The sequence below is a fragment of the Rhamphochromis sp. 'chilingali' genome (assembly GCF_963969265.1).
Source record: "Rhamphochromis sp. 'chilingali' genome assembly, chromosome: 13".
NCBI lineage: Eukaryota > Metazoa > Chordata > Actinopteri > Cichliformes > Cichlidae > Rhamphochromis > Rhamphochromis sp. 'chilingali'.
The window spans coordinates 4535159-4556824 of record NC_137940.1 but is presented as its reverse complement, the minus strand read 5'-3'; the positions used below and the strand labels follow the sequence as shown (position 1 = coordinate 4556824).

Sequence of the window (21666 nt, the reverse complement as noted above, 5' to 3'; positions counted from 1 at the left end):
GTCCTGTTCCCTTCAGGTCCCATCGGAAATCTTAATTTCCTGAAAAAGGACCGCGTAAATTTCGACCTTTGTTTTTCTTCGAATACAGTAATAAAGCTACACCCCCGATAAATTAATTTTACTTAAAACACATAAAACGTCAATCCGTGTTTTATTTTGTGTTGCACTTTAGACCCACTGGGACAAAATATATTTTTTCCAAGTGTGTACGTGAACCACGTTCAACCCTAAAATAAACGAAACTCATAAGCCTGAATTTCATGTTTTATTTTTTTAAGTGTATATTAGCTCTGCACGACTGGCTGTTTCCAGCAATTACAGCTGTGAAATGCAGTCATTTCGCTGTTAAACTATTATGATCAGAGAAAATCTGAAGTCGCTACAGCCTTAATAAATTAGGTTAGCTGGAGGCAGGCGCTTCACAATAAATGCAACTTCTCTCAGCGCCCCTCCCCCCTTGTTCCTGGAACACGATTTGAGCCCGACAGAAGCGAATAACTCCCATCACATAGTCTGACACACGAAAAGCATTTTTCCTATCAAATTCAGCTTCTTAGTTTGATCCACCTAATTTCTGATTGAAAAAAAAGACATTTTGATAGGACACCTTGTGGAGATTGTTCTGCAAGCCATTTAAACTTCAGTCTTAGTGGTCGTGCAGATCTGAAATGTAAATTATGTTAATTTAATTCTATGTGAATTTTCAGTAGTGGTAACTGAGATTGGATATAATTTATTCATTTAACACATACTTATTTATCTTGTTTGGCAAACATGTTGCAAAACACCAACTGTAACCAAGTGAAAATATAGTTAAAAGGTACCACCAAGGTTTTATTATTATTGCCACTATTGAACTATTATTTCAGCTAGTTATTTAGCCAAAACATGCAGCAATGTGCAGGCAAAACCAAAGTGGAAGGAGGCCAAATAGGAGTGATGGTGATGGGCAGACCTCCACAAGGCACCTTCAAAACTGGCACAGTATGTGCTATGCATATGGAAAAACCATGAAATCCAAGCTGTATTATGGAACACATGGGATGGACAGTAAAGAAGGGCACTCTGCATGTTTTATAAAACACCCCTAAAACAAAAACACATACCAGCTTTACATCTCTGGGCTCCCACCTCTGCAAACCCTCCACCCAACAGATTGAAAACAAGCAATCAGACTGCCCTCAGTGTAAAAAAGCAACATAACAGACATCTTGATATACAAAAATATATTGATTTATTGTGAATTCATAAAAAGAAAGGCCAACATAAGTTTCCTTTTCCTACAGGGTGATCAGAATTCGCCAAGCACCATCATCCTATAAAAAAAAAGGTAAGAGAACAAAAGCATAATTTACACTCATGACCACATCAAGCAGTTCCTTTTTAAATCAGCACAAAACCTCAGATTGGTTTTCATTTTTTATTATTTAAACCCTAACAAATACTTAAGATTACTGTGGGAGTTTTAGTCAACTCTTGTACTGATTTTCTAGTGCTCATTAAAGCCAAGACATCAAGTATTGTCTTGCATTTCATCATTGAAGCGCTCTTTAGAACATCTTTCAATTAATCTGAGAAAACTGCTTCAAGAACCACAAAGACCAAGATTCACTTTTAGACAGTGGTCAGCAGACTTGAAGACTTAAAGCAGTGCTGGAAAAACCAAATAGCTGAATATAACAGTCCACTCTGTGTAGATGACTAGTTTGGTCTACAGTGTTTGTTTATGCAAATTCTGAGTGCATTATGGCTTTTACCTGATACAAAGTAGCATCATCTCCCCTCTGTTCAATTATATATGACTAACGTTCATTGTCAAATGTGGAGGCCGTTTTAACAGCTAGCCCACTTTGCAGCTGTTGAACACTTTAATAATTTAGGTAAGAAGCATTGAGCTGCAGTGGGGTCTGCCACCATCTCCCATGTTTTTATTCCCCACCCCTTCCATTTACTGACCCGTCATGTTTTAATTTTACAACCATCCATTACCACATTAAAACCCGACAAGTGGGTTATTTTAATTACTTATTTGCAAGTTAATAAAATGAAATGTGAAGTCAATTCTGTAGACAAATGTACAGTCAACTGTGTTGTTTACAAAGATCAACTAGATTTTTACTGGTCTTGCAAAACAAGTAAAACCAGAACTACAAGAGCCATTTGAACAGTTTCCCTTTGGCCAAAACCCCACAAAGCATGTGACTGACTTGAAATGCATCTTAAAAAGCTTTACAATTATCAGCTTCAAGTGTTAAATACTTTTGAAACAGCGCAAAAACGCCCATGCTCCCTATGAACATTGGTGGTTTCCAACCAAGATGTTGAATCAAGTAGAAAATTCTCAGACTTGACCTCAATTTTATTTGGGTACTGTTACTCAATGCCAAGTTCTCCTTTCATACGAGGATTTATTCTGGTATTAAACACAAGTTAATAAGTTACCTAGATGAAAGTCAAAACTGTAAAAGCTCAAATACACCAAAAAGAACACACTAACGAGGACTAAGAAAACGCTTTATTTTAGAAGGTGTTCCAGACCAAAAAGGCTAGAAAACCCCGATTTGGATTCAGTACTTATTTTTTTAAAACAAATGCATCAAAGGTGTACACTGGTTAGTCAGTAGCACTGGGGTACTGTATAATCAAAATTCCCTGGAAACCCAGTAACAGTTCACATTAAAAAGCACATTAACACTGCCTTTGACCACACCGGGGGAATCCTCTGAAAACTGACTTCACCTGTGGGGGAAGAAGGCACAACCACTCTTTGGTCCCCACTGTCAGCGTGGAGACACACACCCCCATCGTTTCGGGGGTTACCGTCCTCGTGCCCAGGTTACAGAAGCAACCTGGAGGAGATGAGAAAGAAAACAACAGGGTGAGATTCTGCACAGAGCAAAGCTTCTCTGGAGGAGACTCCAATTTACTTGTTCCATCGTTTCATTTAATTATGGAACAATACTTGGACCCCCTTCCAACCCCCCATCAAAAAATAATTAACCCACCCACCCCTCCCTTTTATTTATTTTAAGATTAGCTATATAAGACGCTGATAAATTAAATAATGGCACACGTGTGCACCATCTCAAAGATATGCCATACAATGACCAACACAGAGTGAAGACAGGTTGATTTACATACCTAGTTTGCTGGATGTGGATATCCTAAAGAGATATTTCAGACTCCTATCACAATCGACCCCAGGTAATCAACAGGGTCCTGATGTAGCCTACAAACAAACTGCTACGGCTATTTTGGCTGGGATAGCCTACTGGAATAAGAGTAAGAACACCTAAATGTAGGAATAATCAAAGATAAATATCAGAGCCCTCATGTCCACATAAATATATGTATTCAGAAGAAAAATAAAGAGTTATTAGCAATATCTAAAAACCACAATTTTAAAACAACGTCACACCCTACAAAGCCTACATGCATTGGCTGTGGGTAGACAACCATTAACCATTTCACCCACCTGAGTGTAAGGGAATAAACTGTGGGAATGATGCCATGTAACTAAAGAGCAACAAGGTGATGCCACTTATATACCTGTGGATGAACTTGAGGAAGCCTGGTTAAATAAGTAAAATAACTAAGCTAAGTGGTATAACGTTTTATTTAAAATGAACATACATGAGCATAGCAAATTGTTTTTTTTTTAACAGTAGGTTTTGTTCTCCAGACATGAAAGTATACAATATACATTAGATATTGCTACAGGTAAAGGAAACATGAACAATATTTAGACTGAGACTGGCTGAGAGGTTTGGTACAATAAGGGAGAAGGAAACAGTGGTCCTGCATCCCGTCCCGCCTTTGCTGAATGACCCAATAAGTAAATAATACATGTCCGTTATCAATAATGACATAGCTATGAAAAACCATAAACATGCTTTCTCATCCTCATACATTGAAAAGTCACACTAAGTTTTCTGCAGAAAAAAACAAAATCGAAAACGAACTGCTTTAAAATGCAAATATTAAAAATAAACCAGAACTTGTCAGAAAAACAATCCTACATCGAAAAAATCCAAAAACAACGAGTGAACGCAAATAAAAAATAAATTCAACTCTAGACAACTAGACGCCGGAGGCGTGAGTACATAATAAAAAGCGATGTTATTCTTCGTCTTAATGTGTCCTAGTTGAACGGCAACAACCGCTTCTCGTTATAATCAGGTGTTCTGGGAAGTGACCTTCCTACCTGTTTGGGTTTGGAGGTCTTCGTAATGATTTGGGGGAGGGGGTCTTTGTGTCCGTATCTCTGCCATGGTTGGATTTCACGGCAGACGCCCCGTTACTGGCTTTGACTCTTGGCGTCCAATTCCGGGCTGAGGGGAGAGGGCAATTTGTGGGACAATAGTAGGGGTTGCTTTCCATCGTGCAGTCTCATTTAATAGCCGCCGCCGCCGTAGCCCCCCCTTGCGTAGCCGCCACCGCCGCCGCCGCCTCTGGTGTAGGGAGCTGCGCTCCTCTGGCCGCCGAAAGGTGGCCCTTTCATGGGGCCATAGCCAGAAGGATGCTGACCATAGCCGCTGCCAAACTCATTGTAGCCGTTGCCACCGCCATAGCCACTTCCCTGATCTCCATAGCCACCCCCATATGGCCCGCTGCCGTACCCTCCGTAGCCGCCACAGTTGTAGCCTCCGCCATTACCGTAGTTGTAGTTTCCGCCATAATCCCTGCCGCCGTAGCCATTTTGATTTCCTCTCATACCTCTACCGCCTCTGCCTCTCGGTGTCATAGAGGTTCTGTTGGCTGCCTGCATCTCCTGTTTGGTCAGGGCTTTCTTTACCTCAACTTTGTGTCCTTTGACGGTGTGGAATTTCACGACAACCGCCTTATCGGCCGAGTCGTGATCGGTGAAGTACACAAAGCCGAAGCCCCTTTTCTTTCCGGTCTCCTTCTCTGAGATCACTTCGGACTTCTCGACCTGTCCGTACTGGGAGAAGTATTCGGTCAGATGCTGCTCTTCGATGTCGTCTTTCAAACCGCCAACGAAGATTTTCTTCACCTTAGCGAGGGCCTCGGGCTTGTTTGCGTCTTCTCTTGCCACGGCTCGCTTCACTTCGACCGCGTTGCCATCGACGGTGTGCGGCCTAGCCGCCATTGCCGCGTCGGCCTCCTCCGGCGTGGAGTAGGTTACAAAGCCGAAGCAGCGAGATCGCTGGAGCTGCTTGTTCACGACGACAACGCAGTCGGTGAGCGTGCCGTACTGCTCAAAATGCTTGCGTAGGCCATCGTCGTCGGTGTCCACGTTGAGCCCACCGACGAAAAGTTTACAAAGCTGGTCGGTCATTTTTGAAAAATGGCGAATCGATTACACCCGAACACCCTCAACAACGCTCTGAACTCAAGATGGAGGTGGGGGAGAACGCAGCTGTATTTATATCATACGCGCTGTGACGACATGCTAGGCTGACTATTAGCGCCGCCTTTTCCGGTCCACTGCTGTTTCTTTTGTAGAAAAAGACTGAAGATACATGAATAACCCATGATTTAAAAAGACTTAACTACAGTGAATAGTTTTGGCCATGCTACCCTTTTCTCACGTATTACCAAACCACATCGATCTCAAAAACTTAGACCTTAAAACATGGAGGTGGGGAACCTTGTTATGTATTGCGTATCTCCTCCTCATTATTTTAAAGAGTGCGAGGCTATGACCCAATAAATCGGATGAACAAAAAAAGACTTATTCGGACTTATTCTCTTTTCTATCTCTCCGAAATATGGCATTGGAAGATTTGCTAATGAAATTACAATTTTTATATTTGGTTTTATCTACGGCAGAGGATTAGGGCCACTGGGGAAAAAAAAGTGGGCACGTCTTTTCCCCCTTTTCCAGAATCCTGAGATTGAAGTCAGAATTCTGACTTTTTTCTCAGAATTCTGGAAAAGAAGAAGAAGAAAAAAGACGTGCTCACTTTTCCCCAGCAGCCCTAATCCTCTTCCGTATTTATCAAGGTAAGAAAGGCTGTAGAAACTGAATAGGCTCTCAACTAGTGTGTGAAATTGTAGCAGACATTATTTTTCACTAATTTACACGTCAAACAGAAAATGAGAAAAATACTGGATTAATCTGGAGAAGAAAACCTTGTCAGTGGCTGATGTGTTTTCTGCAGAAGTTGCAGGTTTCGGTTGTAACAGATAAGCCAATCGTCCTGCCTATTTTCCCCTTATCTTTCCTGCCACGATCTCCATGTAAGTGATCAAACACAAAGAAAAGGCCAATTCCCCTCGAATCCCGACGTCCTCGGGCTATGGCGATGTAGTTTCAGGTGAAAGACACGGCACTTGATTTAATTACCTTGTGCAGAGAATAACCACACCTACCAACAGCTTATGGTAATGCAGATTTCAGAGCAGACAAGAGCAAAGCAGACGGCAAACAAAGAAACACCAAAATCAAAGTTTACTGAAACCTTTATGAGGCATATTGCTCATGAAACAATCCCCATTTCTACTCTACCAACACAAACACACAGGACAGTCTGTGTCTGCACAGATACAGCTCCAAACTATAGATGGACACAAACGAGGTGACTCGTGGTTTGCTGATAAAACAACAGATGGAAGAAAGGACCGACCACAAAATTGATTATGTTAACCTGCATTTTTTGAGTATTCTGGGTGTTCAGGCTTGATTTTCAGAGTGACCTTTAGGTCCTTCTCCATATTATTTTATATCCCAGTCCTTCTATAGTACGTTTGAAAGCCATAAAGGTTGAATGTGACTCCTCTCCTCCTCCTGTCTTTGTAAGGAAAGACAAAGTCTTTACCTTCAGTAAAGGCATGTGAATGTATATTAAATGAAATGGTCTTAAAGCCTGTAATAATGGTGCTGCAAGCAGCTTCAACATAGAGTACAAGACTGGTAACGCAGCGCCATTGTCCTTCTCTTTATTATCGAGGCTTCACTGGGAAAATAGTTCTGAAATTCAGACTGTAGGCAACGTCCAGTTGACTAAAAATCACCCACAATGTCTTTTTTTAAAGGCAAAATTTCAAACAAACTGAAATAAACACCAAACCTGTCACACCAAAAATGGGAAGACTGTTTTTGTGTTTTTCATTTGGAAGCTAAAAACATCAGAGATGGTTTTCTTGTCTGAAAACTTAGTACATTTCTTTACGGGAGCAAGTACCGCTTAATTTATATTACTGTCTGTGAAACTACGAGCTTCTCCAGATATGAGAAATTATAAGCAAAAACCGCTTGACTTGAGGATATTGAAGGCTACATCAGGTTTTAAACACCCGAGAAAACACTCAAATTTACACAGCAATCTGTGCAGATGGCAAATATTTTGTTTTTTTAAAATGACATTTCTCTAAAACTCCTGAATTTATAAATGAAGATCAAGTCCTACCTAATATTTACATTAAAACTGAAGCCTTTTGTAGCCCAAAACATCCTCCAGTTTCAATCGTGAGGGAGATAATCCAGTTAGGTAGTTTAAAGGAAGCATTTAAAAATATTCCCTAACAACCAACATAAACATGGCTATAAGACAAACGATGCAGACAGCATGCACCATAGGAGGAGATGTGACTAGGAAGCCATGTCTGTTCACAAAAAAGGCTCAAATCTTGTGTTAATGGTTAAAGCAGCGACTTAACACATTTCTGCCACATTATTTCAGTAACAAACAACATTTGTAAAAGGAAAAAAGTCAAAAGTAACCTCAACAGGATTTTATTTGTTGTAGTAAAATCAAACATCTATCTAGCAGTTTTTCCACTCTTCAGTCTTTTTCTCTACTCTCTAATCTTCAGTGTGAAGGCCTGTAAGATAATGACAATGCTGATAGTCCATGTGCTTGAATGGATCAGATTAAACAACTTCTAGCCACATCTAAAACAGAGTCTTAAAGGAGAGGAGCCCAGTTTGTCAGATAAAATGGAGGGGGCGGGGGGGCACGGGGTCTGGATGGGCTAACTTGAGCTGATCATGTAGAGGAACTGGATGGGTTGGGGTGGTGGAGTCTCCACGGACATGTGGGTTTTGTCTGTGGGAGGAAGGGCACTGGATCACAGCTCCACAGGTGGCTCTGAGCAGGCCGGGTCACAGGTGATGGGCGACGGGCCGTATCTGATGTGGTTGATACTCAGAAGCGTCATCCGAGCAATCACATGATGTACACTTTCTCCGCCTGAGAGAAGTTGAAGACTTCTTTGGTTCTGGGACACACCACTTTGTCATCTTGGCGAATGGACAGAAGAGACTGGAAGAGATAATAATGAAATATCAAGGAGTGTTTTATGAAACTTTATCATCCTTTAAGTCTGCATTTTAAATTGCTTCAACATGGATGGAAGCACCTTTATACAGTCCCAGCTGGCATCATGCAGTTTACTCACATTGTAGCCGTAAACATATCCATTAGGCAGCATCATGGGAGGGTTGTTTTCATTCATGACCTCTCCAGAGATTTTACAGACTAGTCTGGAATTGGCGCAGTGGGCCATGGGTAGAGGCTGAGCCAACTTGTTAAGAGATTTACTGCACACTGGGCAGTCTGGGTTTTTAGAGGTGCCATCCTCCTTGTAGCACTGACTGGTTTGGAAATGGGAGTTAAGGATTAATGCAGATTAGGGAATAACACACAGAATAGACCCCCCTTAGAACAAAAAGCACTATCCATCTTCATATAGCTTAAGAAGTTGAAATGACAGGGTTAAGAGTAACCACACACTGGAAGGATACGGTGTCTTGATGGCAGACAGACCAGCCTGCAGGGTGATGGTGAAGACAGAGTTGTTTCCCAGCTGATGCAGTCTGTAATTGTCATATCGGAACTGCTGGATCAGCATCTTCCAGCGGGCTGGATCCAACAGATCCTGATAGATCAGAAAGAAAAAGAGAAAATAAAAGGAAGATTTTTTTTACAACTGCATTTCTGAAAAATTAATAAATAAATAATCAAGTTTAATTTGGCACAGGGGGCTTTTATAATTTGTACAATATAAAAAAAGTCTGAATTAAACAAAAAGGTCTACTTTTGTGTATAAAAGGCATACATTTGTCTTTGGTCTGCGCAGCTTAAAACACAACTGAAGCTACACCCTGTCTGGTTAGTAATGTTGGGACACCACAGGGTGCACCTTAGACTTCACGTATAAAACGAAATTTATGGTCGAGAAGAGGTTTGTTGTCCTCTCCATTCCAGGAGAGCAAAGTTATAACATACAAAGAGCTGAAATTTCAATGTTTAAAACAATGAAATTTGTGTTGCATTTTTTGTGGCTCAACAAATTGATTCACAAGGCTGGACCATCACTGACCATATTCTGGGGGGGCACAAGATTCCACACATATTCATCACATTTATCTTCTTGGAGCAGTTTCTAAGCTACTTTTATAGCAACAACAACAATAACAATAATAGCAACACTATGACACATTTTTACTTCCTCCAGAGTCTATTACAGTAATGCTCTCTTTTCTGGACCACCTAAAAAAAGAAGCCCCACTGAAAGTCTTAGATTCTGACTTGGTCTTTAATCAGCGATGTTGATTTCAAGTGAATTGTGATTAACGGTTTTTCCAAGAACAGCTGAGACTGTAATCCTATCAGTAATGTAACTGCGTTGTCTAAATTAATTACAGTTTAATCCTTTCTAATTACCCCTGGCAGTATTTTTATTGAGCATGATTATATTTATGATTACTTTTATTATGATCATAAGTAATCATGACACTGAGGAAAAACACTATGATAATAATGAAAGCTACTAAGCTCTCCCGTTAATAGCATACTGGCAGGGAAGAGAGGCTGTTTCTGTAACTCTGGCACAAGCAGCTGGCACAAACACTACACTGGCTTGCCTAAAAGCGAAAGAAAAAAAGCCAAAGGCTTTTTGAGAAAAAGCCTTGGTGACAGTGTGCCATAGTACAATTCAGAGGATGTTGGAGTGGAAAATTAAAAACAGCAGTGCCACTGAAAGCCTGTACAAAAAGGGAATTGAGCTTTTTGTAAAAGACAATGGAGGCCCTCTGGTGGCTGGTCTGTGTCTATAGCACTTTCTCTTTACTTCAAACACACAAGAAGTCAGGCTGGTTTGGTCACAGCTCTGCCCAAAGTGGTACCAATATTTCCACGAGGACAGACCCATGGAGTTTAAAGTTTTTCTCAAAATTTTCCCAAATGTTTTTCTTTCTTCTTAACACAGAGCAAGAGATTTTCAACATAGCATTTCTAAACATATCAGTTTTCTGAGAAAGCGTAAATTATCTATATTTGAACACAGAAACAAAACAAAAATGACCAGGTCAGAATTATCAGCCTGACTGAAAATCTGAGAAATCTTTATTGAGCCAAAGCACAAACTATTGCTCTGTAATGACTTCTGATCAAATCAAATGATATCCTTGTAGACATTCACACTGATAAAGACCACTAATGTTACCTTGTATGGAGAGATGTGCGTATCTGATGGAAAGGCCAGCATGCCCATCACCTGCCGAACCTCATCCAACTGTCCACCTTCTGCTTGGCTGAAGTGCTTTCTAGCATGTCTAATACACACAGAGAGACTCACAATCTCAGTAACGCAACTGCAAATGTGGAAATACGTGAGTAAAAGGCTTCAGGTGAAAAAATTATTTGTGTGTGTGTTTTAAGTACCGCACTGCATCCATGCGCTTGTTTTGTCTGATGAGCTCAATGAACTCCTGGATTCTCAGACTGAACTCAAGACAACTCTGCCAGAGAAAGGAAAGATGGAAGAGGAGGCATCGAGTTTAAAAAAATGAGGCGACCCCCCCATGGTTAATTAATAATGTCCATGGAAATCGAGACAGAACAAACAGCAAAATGATCTGTTAATATTTTACCATCTAAATGGACTGAGCAGGGAAAAACCCCACATCTGTTACCAACTGGAACTATAGTTTTTCTGATTTACATATTGCCCAACTGGCAAGAAGATAAACTAAACCAAATTTTACTAAAACAAAGCCACGTCCATATAAATAATTAACAGCCAACAAGTCAGATTATTGACTCCCGTCTGAATTCTACTGAGGACTCAGACCCTGTCTAATAAAATAATGTTGGGATTAAAATGGGAACTTGCTGAGATTCTCAGCAGAGCGAAAGCTACAAGAAAAGCAATCAAGACTTAATTTTTTGCATCAAAAACCGGTTACACTGCTGACTGTTGTTTATTAGAGCCAAAACTATGCAATGTAAAAAACTGATAGCAGGGTTTTTTTTCAGGGTTCACTGGTATCAAAGCTAGTATTAATAATGCCTTGAAACATCATTAATTATTCTACCTTCATCTTGCGGAGGCGGGACTTGTTGTCATGGCACCAAGCCAGGCAAGTGGCTGTCTCCTGCCTCTCCAGAGACTCCTCCACCTCCTTAGCTGTGAGGAACATCTCAATGTTCACCAGATCCTAAAAACACAACAGAGACAGAAAAACACAGGTTATTTCTGTATGTGAAAGGTATGTGTGAACGAGAAGACTTTTCTTTTAACTAACAAGCTGACAAACAGCTATGAGGATATTAATTGAAAGAAGAAGAGATCTATTAAAGTCTGATCTTCGCTACACATTTTTCATGAAGTCAATCATGGCTTAAACAAAAGAAATCTCCGAGGACCTCAGAAACAAGGACGTGATGCTCATTAGGCTGGCTATTGAGTACTCTCTATAGAGGCTGACAGACATTGTACAAAAAAAAAAAAAGAGAAATTCAAGACCATTGTTACCCTCCCTGGGAATACTTGACTAACAAATATTCCTCAGAGAGCAAAATGTGTAATAGTACCCGAGGTGACAAAGTAACCCCGGGTAACGTGCTTCTCAGAAACTAAAGGCCTCTCACACTGGCTCACGCTCATGTTTTTGAGCCCACCATCAGCAGAACACTGAACAAAAATGTTATCCATGTCACGGTTGAATGGAGAATGCCACTGGTCTTCCAAAAGAACACAGCTGCTCATCTGCTGTTTGTTAGAGAAAAGACACTGGAACTGTTTGGTGTAAATCATAAGCACTACATTTGAAGAAATAAAAAGACAGCATTCCAGCATCTGAATCTCATCCCATCTGAAACGCACTGTACTGTTCGAGTCATGGTTTGTAGGCCTTGTCTGCCGGTCCTTAGTGGGGCGATTCATTTGAATTATACTACAAAATTCTAAAATGTCAGGATGTGCCTGTAAAAAAAAGAAAAAGCAAACTGGGTCGTGCAGCAAGACAGCAATGCTCAGCACATGTCATTCTACAAAAGAAGGATTAAAAAGAGTAAAGGTAATGTTTTGCAACATGTGCTGAGCAAATTCAATACAAATGCTCTGAAAGGACCTGAAGCAAGCAGTTCAAAACGATGAAGCCACTCAGAATTTCTGTATCCAGCTGGAGGCCATTTAAGTCCAAGACAAAAATCACACACATCTTAGATGATTAAAAAAATATTATAAATATTTAAAAAAAATGTTCTGAAACAGTATCTCGAGGACAAAAAACTGTAAAATAAGTGAGGGGAAAGGTTTTAGAGACAGGCATGGATGGGGGACGTCCTGTCCTGTATAGTAATCACTAATTACAACTAGTTTGGTGACACGGTTTTTAAAATACTGTGTAGATTTCATGCATTGGCTCATGAAATCACACCATTCATAGCAAAGTGATGTCTGTGCTTCAGTATTCAAGTAGTTGTTCTTCCAGCAGAAACTCTGATTGTGTGGGCTGCATTCAACTGAATCTTGCAGAAAAAGAGAAGCACTGTAATGCTTTTGGTGTGTTTGGCCAGGGCATGTTTGTAAATAGACAGTTTTAACTGACAGCACAATTTATTTCCATGCTTTTCAGTAGTATTATCCACAGACAAATGAACTTCACAGTGTTTGTTTAAAACACTGCATTTAATCTTGTAGTGATTCCACATTACAGAAACAGTACTCTCAGGCTACGTTCACACTGCAGGTCTTGATGCTCAATTCAGATTTTTTGATCAAATCCGAATTTGTCTGCTCGTTCACACTACAAATAAAATGCGACAGCAAACGCGCTCTAGTGTGAACGCGCAAAGCGGCCGCATGCGCAAAAGAAGACGTCACACACAACGCGCTCTGTTTAGACCCAGAGCAACAGTATTGTTTGACTGATGGCCCTTAATATAAAGACTTTGGACTTTACGTTTCCCAATTTTTGCTTTAAGTTATTTTGTTATTTAAATAATAATGTAAATAGCCTAATAATGATCCTTATTGCTGTTTAAGAGGAGCGCTGCTTCAAAGGATAGCTGCAGATTTCTGTCAGAATCTGCAGATACAAATAAAATGTTCACGTTTCTCCAACGTTTTTTTTCCCAACAGTTTCACTGACATCTACACTGGATGGCCAGGAAGTGTTCATGGTGTCTACTCCGGAGCTGATAATTGGCGTCTGTCTTGTGTCAGTGATGTAAAAGACGGATTTAATGCGACTTGACCATCAAACAGCAGTCGCTTTCTGAAACATCGGATATGTATCGGATTCAGCACCACATACAAAGTGACCCAGATCGGATTTGAAAATATCGGATTTGTGCCGTTCACACTGTCATACCATGATCGGATATGTGTCGCACAGGGTCAAAAAAATCGGATTTGATGCGCTTTTGCCTGCAGTGTGAACGTAGCCTAATGCAGGCTCCCTTTTGGCCATTTGGCTTGTTCTCCCATTAAAACTACCCCCATTTTAGATTTCCTATCAACAAATAGATCAATATCGCTGCAGATACAATTAAATATGAGTTGCCATTATCACTGCTCTTCCTGTTGGATAAACAAACTAATGTTTATCCATTATTAATGTAAAACCACATTCCTACTTAGGGGTGTCTACATGTTGTAGCTGTTTATTATGAACACAGGGCAGTGGGGAAAGTTGTCTTGTTCGTGTACGCGCTGTTGTTGGTCTTTTTGGTTTACCTTCAACTGCAAGTCTAAATCATAACAAAGAGCTTTTTATGGTGTAAAGAAACAGAGTGTTAAGAACAATGAAAGCTGTCCAGTGTAGCCACAGCCTGTACTTCAAGCTGCTGCTGAATTCCACTCTTGCTCCCTTTAACTCTACCTCTGCCTATCATCACCACCGTAGTGCCACATGCTGCTGTTGTTTTGAATGACCATATGCAAGGACATGTGCAAAGACAGAACATCCATAATCCTTCACTCTCAATAGCCAAAAGCCACAGAAACACAAGGACAGTACCATTAACTCTGCTTTAAGAGTCAGGGCTGTATTCACTAAATCTCCTAACAGCCAAGGAGCAGATGGAGATCCAGCAGGGATCTGCCACAGATCTGAACAGGGCCTGCCACTGACCAACCAGCTGGTCTGTATCAGCGAAATCCTTCTTGGAGTTAAACACTCTGTATATAAGGAACTGGTTAAAAGTCCTTTAAACTGATGTGCAGAACGACAAGTTCTGCACATCAGAAGTTAAGTTGCAATTACTCCTGCACTACATACTGACAGTAAAGGTTAATACCTTTTCCCCTTGCAGATACATAATACTGGATCAAACCCTCAGTAAATAAATGTAAATCATAGAACAATTTCTTTAATTAGGTTCTCTTTTTAAAAAAATGATTTCAGGTCATATTTATGAAGAAATACAGAAAACCCAAAACCTTTGCCTCTTTCTGTACATGAACTGTAGGAGCCCTGTAATTACCTCTATACCGCTCTGTCTGGCCAGTTTCACAGCTGTGTTGTAGTAGCCACAGCGCAGCAGATGCTCCACCATCATGCGGTCCATCCGTTTCTTCTTCCACAGGTTAACTGAAGCTGGCTGGTCGCTGCTGTGCTCCTTTAAGTGCTCGATGCGACGCTTACACAGCTTGGCACTCTCGTCTTCTGCTTGAATGGACTCTGCAGCCTACGGGACACAAACACAATCACGAGAGCTACAAAATGCTTCCTGTTAATCGTTTCTCTAAGAAGGATAATTAAAATGAATTATGTTTATGACATGTAACATGGTTGACTTTAGAACAGGAACAAACCCTGAACACTGAAACCAAGAAGTCAGAAACCTTGAACGCTGCTCAAGTTTCGTTGGAACAAAACTGCTGCTTTCTGCTTCACAGACATGGCAGGATGGAAATTATGGATCACAACCACAAAGGAGTCATTTCTTTCCACTGTTACATGCAGTAAGGACTCGGTGATCCTTCAGCACATAATTACAATCCTAGGCTCGCTTTTCAGCACATCTTGTACTTTTAGAGTAAATTGAAAAAGAAACAAATATAAAATTGTATAACACCAATTTAGATAAGCATTGTTTTCCTGGTAGAAATGGAACAAAGCATGATTTATTTTTCACTCCTCAGATTTCAGATGCCCAATCAGTGCAGTGTCTAATGACATCATCTGATACACAATTAAAGTACCCCCCCTTCCCCCGCCCAAAATGAACCTTTTGTATCTGCTGAGAATGTCGACATAAAGGTAAATTTTTTATTTTTTAAAAAAAGCAAAAGTGCGATTTGACAGCTCAACACACGAGCCACCCTTGGAGCATTCCTTGGCAAACAAATGCAATCCACCTAATGAGGTGCTTTTGCTAAAACAGTGATTACTGTGGTTTTCCATGGTCGGCTCTACGTGAAGCAAGATTTTGTTTGTAAAGAAGATAATACGTGTGATGCATAGATGTATAACAGCTTTTCTACTCCAGGTTAACAAGATGTAGGTGGTTGGTTCTGCTTTACCTCTTCACACTATTTTACATGTTAGGCAAAATGATGGTGTGCAGACGGGTTCGAGTAACTTAGAAAGGCCCACAGAGCACGACCAAAATTTAGCTGCACGATTGAAGTACCTCTTTTAAGGCATGCACTTTATCTCTTTACAAAAAGCATCAAATTATTTCTTCCCTCAATCGCATTCAAACAGCTGCCAAGGAAAATTGAGATTTCTCTGGCCTTCTGGAAACCGTTTTCTCTCTTTCCAGAAGCGAGATTTTAAATAATGCCAGAAACATTTTAAAACACAGGCCTGTAAGTGTAGCAATGACAACATACACAGGGATGACTATTATGATAGAACTATATACAGCTGCACAGTTGCACTTGAAAGCCATCTTCCTGTTGGGCCTGATTATCTCTGTAATTGCCTTTTTGTATAAAAGCAGTGCTTCTGACTGCTTCCAGAGAAAAGGCTAAAGTTGAAACTGATAGAACCTCTATTGTGTGGTCAGCTTCAGTGGAACAGAAAACAAGCAACCGCAGAGAGTCAGCGCCATCAGAGATTTACTGTTAGGGATGAAAAGAACATGTGCAAAGCTATGCATGTTCATAAAATCAAGTGTTATCATAAAAGGTGGCGGAAAATATCGACTTTTATGCCTTCAAAAATATGATGTTCAAGAGCTGCAAACTCCCTCACTAAAACTAAAAGGAAACTTGGCACTCTTACCAGTCTGGAAGGACTTGACTGTTACACTTGGAAAATGTGTATGCCTGTATCTCTTACCTTCCTCTTCAGGGCACTGAGTTTCTCCACCACTCCATCCAGCAGGGACACCACCGAGTCAACCACGGGCAAGCTGCTGAGCGTTTTCTCCAGCTCTGCAACTACCATTGTGACGTGACTCGTCTCCCTGTCGATGTTCTTCTGAGCCGCTCTAAAGCGTTTGTTCAGAGTCTCGTATGGCACCTGTAGACATCATAAATGTTCTATTTCAGACATTCATTCAAGGGGATTAATGCATCTTAGTGTAATTTTATAAGCTACGATTATAGCTCAATATGTGAATTACCTCAAGACAATATGGTAGAAAACTGTTTAAATACTAAAGCTTTACTTTTTCTTATCCTTGATACAGAACAATTGGCCATCATTATCCTTAATTTGAGATGTTCTGTTCTCTAATTTATGCCGTTTCATCTGGAATGAAGAACAAAAACATGATGCTAAACTCCTGCTTAAACATTTCCTAATACTTAAACTGAAAAACTGCAACAGATTTCTGTAAAAATGTTACTTTCTCCGTCAGTTCACTTTAAATAAAACTTCCATATCAATTTATGGTCATTCAATTTTAGAAAAGCAAGTAAGCTGTCACAACAGATTCAAGAACTTCATCCAGACCACAAAGAGAAGGGGGGAAAAAAAAAAACACCATTTCCCCTCACCAGTTGGCACACACTGGAGCGCAGTCAGAGTCTGTAAACTTCTGAAAACTCAGCTTGAAAAAGCTAAAAAAGCATTCGAAACCACGTCCTTTTCAGAGAAACCTGCTTTGTTAAATGATGTACTTATTTTCTTTGCACGACAATAAAAGTACTTAACTAGTTTCATGTGATTCTTGATATTCCCTCTGCTGACATGCTGGATCAACAAAAGAAGTGCTTTGACCGATTGAAAGGAGCGTTTCTTTTAACTCAGAGCCAAGTTTATGTCACAGATTACTAAGATGGCGAGGAAGGAATCGGGGGGGACAAACTGGAAAATGCAGCACCAAATGCAAAGCCCAAATGGGCCGCATTTCTCAGATAGCTTACTTTACCACATATTGGTATATACTCCAAAAAAAATTATTGGATGGATTTTTCGTATTACACTAACAGCTCCCATCAGAATATAACAGAGATTAAACATTACCTTTATGTCAGCCTCCACTCCCTAATATCTTTCAGTGACGACTACATTAGAGTCAGGATTCGCCACAGACAAGGTTTATACTTACTTATTGACCAGCAAATATTCTGGTTGCCCAGATCAACAAATAACTACCGGTACTCACAACTCAAATTTTTCAACACAGAAGACGATGATTTTAGCAAGATGTAAGGAAGAGCCGAGGTATATTTATAACGTAGGTAAAAGGTTTTTCCTGGCTCAGAGAGGGTCATTAGAGATAATCAGTTTGCATTATGTCAAAGTCATTTCAATATGTCTGTGTTACATTTTTAATATAAATCTATTAATTGTCCTGCTGTTATTGGCCAGCTGACAGACACAAATGTGTAGTCTCCTCAGTTCACAACACTTATTGAACATGTCAATGTTTTTGATTTTGTTCTGGGGAAAAACACATGTAGCAGGCTTTGGTAACATAGTAATATAGTAGCTAAATGGTAGATTGGTAAGCTCTAATTAACTTTTACAAAACTCGGTGCTCATTTTTTTAAAAAGCTGCTTGAAAATGATTACATATTTTTTCTGTGGCAGACTCATCCTCATGGCAATTCAAACAGACTCATAACTTTTTCTGTAGGTGGTCATGTCAATGGCATACCTGCTGGCACAGACTGTGCTAACCCAGGGTTTTTCCTGGCTCAAAAAGAAGGCTTTGAGGGTGGTGACCACACATGGAAGCACACATTCTCCTTTATAATTTAGCCATAAAGTCTTTTGTTAACAGCTTTTCAGATACATTTTTATAAAATAAATAACACATATTCTTAAATAATCCATAAGGCCCATGTCTGCAAAAATTTTTTAGCTGCATGTTGGGAAAACTGAAATATCCCCTTTCTGAATTTGACTGGCTACTAGATGTTATAACATTGCTAAGATTAGTAACCCCTTTAGTCAAGAGTGAACATGTAATTCAGCCATGAACACAAAGCAGACTGTTATCACAGTAAAAGCCATACAGTATATGAGTATGGTGGTTATCATTCATAATTGTTTTAAGTGAATCCTTGGAAGAGACAACAGGAAGCCCATTTCAAACAGCAAACATTACATATTAATAACAATCACAGTAATAATCAATACAAGGCTCAAGTGATTTAATTATCATTTTGACTGCATTTTGCTGTCAACATTTTAATACCTTTGTGTCTTAATTGTGAGATCTTTATATATGCTTAGTAATGCAGAAATAAAGATCAGATTAGAACCTTCTTCAGTTTCTGGGACAGGCATTATTACAATGATAAAATTCTGCTCAATACAGCTCCAAATGTAATCAACACTGCTGTCCTGCAGCTGTAGACTCCCATTTGATGCCAATTACAACCATCACTCCTGTCTTAAAATGGTGCCCATCATCTCACTGCAGCATCCAACCATAGCAGCCAGAGACATCCCCAAACCAAAGCCATGCATGCTCAGCACAGAGGCATTTTAACATCAGCTGCAGCAGGAAATGCCTCTATCCATCATGCAACATTACACAATTAGTTACCACACAAAAGCAGTAAATGCGCCGGTACTCACAGCCCTGCTGTCTTTATATGACGACGCTCTCCTGATCACAGGAAGCAGCCCGGACCTGTCTTTTAGCAGCGGTGTCGCAGCAGCAGCGTTATGTGGAATGGAGGAAAACCGTGCGTGTGTGCGGCGGCGGCAGGCTGTGATTTCTCTCACTGGCCATTTTGAAGTACAGAGAGGCAGCAGCAGCAGCAATCTGATGACACTGCGCTAACTCACAGTGCTGCTTCTCCGCCTGACAGCACCGGGTTAGGGGATCTTCCTCCTCCCCCGAAAGCTTTAAACCCACGTATCTCCGAACCAGCCCGGATTTCGCTTGCTTTGACGTTATGAATTGGGCAGGCTGCTCGTTAAACACGACAAATACTGGTTTTAAGTGCCGTAGCTAAGCTAACGGCCGAGTTAGCAGGCCAATCACGTTTGCATGTCACTTCTCTGACTGGGGGCGAGTAACCATGCTGCTTCCATGTAACCATATAAACTGTAACCCTTAAACCTCCTATCCCAGTCTTTTTTAAATGTCCAGGTCAGCGCAGGAGACAAGCTGTACACTCGCACACATACACTACACAAAAAAGCATGCTTCCCACAGGCCAGCCATCTTTAAGGTGATGCACCCTTAGGTAGGTGGTAGGTACTTAGGTGAGCTCACGAGCCATGGTTAAAAGGATAATCAGGCCAAACCCAACAAAAAGTCAAGCGATCAGCTTTTGGGCCTCTGACGGACTCAGAGTCCATAATAAAAAGAATTAACCCAGCAGGAAGCTAACCAACTAACCCCCAGCTTATATCATTTAGGGGACCACTCATATTTTTACATCCGTTCATAAAAACAAGCACTTTACGGACACTGGGTGCCTGGCTAAGCTAATTCAGCTAGCGTTAGCCTCCCTGACGAGTTCACTCGCTATCTAATGAACGACTAATTCCGATTTCTTTCCAAGTGGCACAGCACGCATCGCGTATTTTTGCAACAGCAGACTCATTGGGCTATCAATATACACCATTATGCGTTTGTGTTTACCTTCAGGGTGGGATATTCTTGGACTTTGAGAGCCATGGACAGTTGAGATGCTGTCTCCTGCACCGCCATCTTGGTTTTGTGGTTTTCTTGTGGTTGTTTGTGTTTTTTTTCTATCAGCTCAGAATGGGCTCAGCGCTCACTATCGCCATCTGGTGGGACGGTGTAAGTACTGACTCTGAAGACGTTCAGGATTCAGCACTTACTATGGAAACATAACGAAGTGACAGTTATACTCCCTCCCTAACCTTGTGCACAACATTTACACACAGCACAACACGCACGGACGTACATACACAAACAGTAGGAGGAAAATAAATAAAAAATAAATAGGATAATAGAAAAGTATTTATATCTTACAGTTATTTGCTTGCATTCCTAAACATAAACGTTTTTGTAGTTTGATAAATTCCTCACTTTTCAGAGAAGTCCAGTGTGTTGCCTCAAACTTGGGTATAGAACATTATTTTGGTGGGTATTTCTGTCTAAGTAAAAAAGGATGTAAACAGTAAGGACATAAGACATTTAAACAAGTGCAACTTCCACCAATACTTTCAGATTTGCAACTCTGAGAAATGAAATGGGAAAAAAAAGACTAATACACCTCCAGGAAGAAGTACAGAAAGGTGGTGACATCCAGGATGAGCGCTGCACTGTTTTAACCCATTCCAGTTTGTCCTGTTTAGTGAAAGGTGATTTTGTTTTTCTGTGTGTAAGGATGCGTTTCAGCCTATTTGCGTGTTTGTACACCTCTGAAGTACCTGCTTGATGGGCGAAGCTTGAACAAATGGAGGTCTGGAGAGTCTTTGTGGCCTTCTTCACACAGCAAGTGGTGTAAAGATGATCCAGATATGGTAGCTCTGTGCCCACAATCTTTCCACAACATGCTGGAGGGCCTTTTGTCAGCTTTGGTACAGCTACCACACCAAGCTGCGAGGATGCTCTCTACTGTGCTGTAAAAGCTGCAGTGTTGGTGGCAGTGTGGTGCGCAGTAGACTCTCTCTATGGATGTGTAGTGGTGTGTCTGTGGTTTTCTTTTTGGTTCGGGACTCTATAATCATCTCTTTGGTGTGTGTGTTATTAAAACACACACATGACATCATATTGTTATGATGTCAAATTGAGTGCAATGGCTGTCGTATCATCTGTAAACGTAACAGTGGTATTCGTCTTGTGCATGCACTGATGGTCATGTCTGTCCGGAGCATACAGGAAGGGTCTCGGCACATAGCCTTGCAGAACTCCGTGGTCAGAGTGAGGATGGGGAGTGTTTGCCTGCCCAGGCTGACAGTCTGAGAGCAGTTGGTGTTAAAATCTCATACCTGGTGATCTACCTCCGCTGTGACGCATAGCTTTATGTGATTGAATAGCAGTCTTTCAAAGTATTTAGGAATGATCATGGTAAGAGGAATTGGCCAATAGTTGTTGACACAACTTACTGTAGATTTTTTGGTCACAGGTTCAATGA

General features: G+C 40.7%; 2 protein-coding genes across 2 annotated transcripts; both read right to left on the bottom strand.

Annotated features, from left to right (window-relative positions):
• Nucleotides 1–3598: 3598 nt before the first annotated feature.
• Nucleotides 3599–5367, bottom strand: LOC308408193 (heterogeneous nuclear ribonucleoprotein A0-like). The gene has a single exon (XM_080900344.1). The coding sequence runs from the start codon at nt 5297–5299 to the stop codon at nt 4394–4396; it is 906 nt and encodes a 301-aa protein (XP_080756470.1). The 5' UTR covers nt 5300–5367; the 3' UTR covers nt 3599–4393.
• A 2316-nt stretch (nt 5368–7683) lies between these two features.
• maea (macrophage erythroblast attacher, E3 ubiquitin ligase) lies at nt 7684–20288 on the bottom strand. Its single transcript, XM_080900579.1, has 9 exons — nt 20202–20288; nt 16487–16669; nt 14682–14885; nt 11285–11407; nt 10632–10708; nt 10414–10522; nt 8711–8844; nt 8365–8560; nt 7684–8228 (listed from the first exon to the last, which is right to left on the bottom strand). Exons 1-9 carry the CDS (start codon nt 20268–20270, stop codon nt 8133–8135), a joined length of 1191 nt encoding a protein of 396 aa, XP_080756705.1. The 5' UTR covers nt 20271–20288; the 3' UTR covers nt 7684–8132.
• Between the last annotated feature and the right edge of the window lie 1378 nt (nt 20289–21666).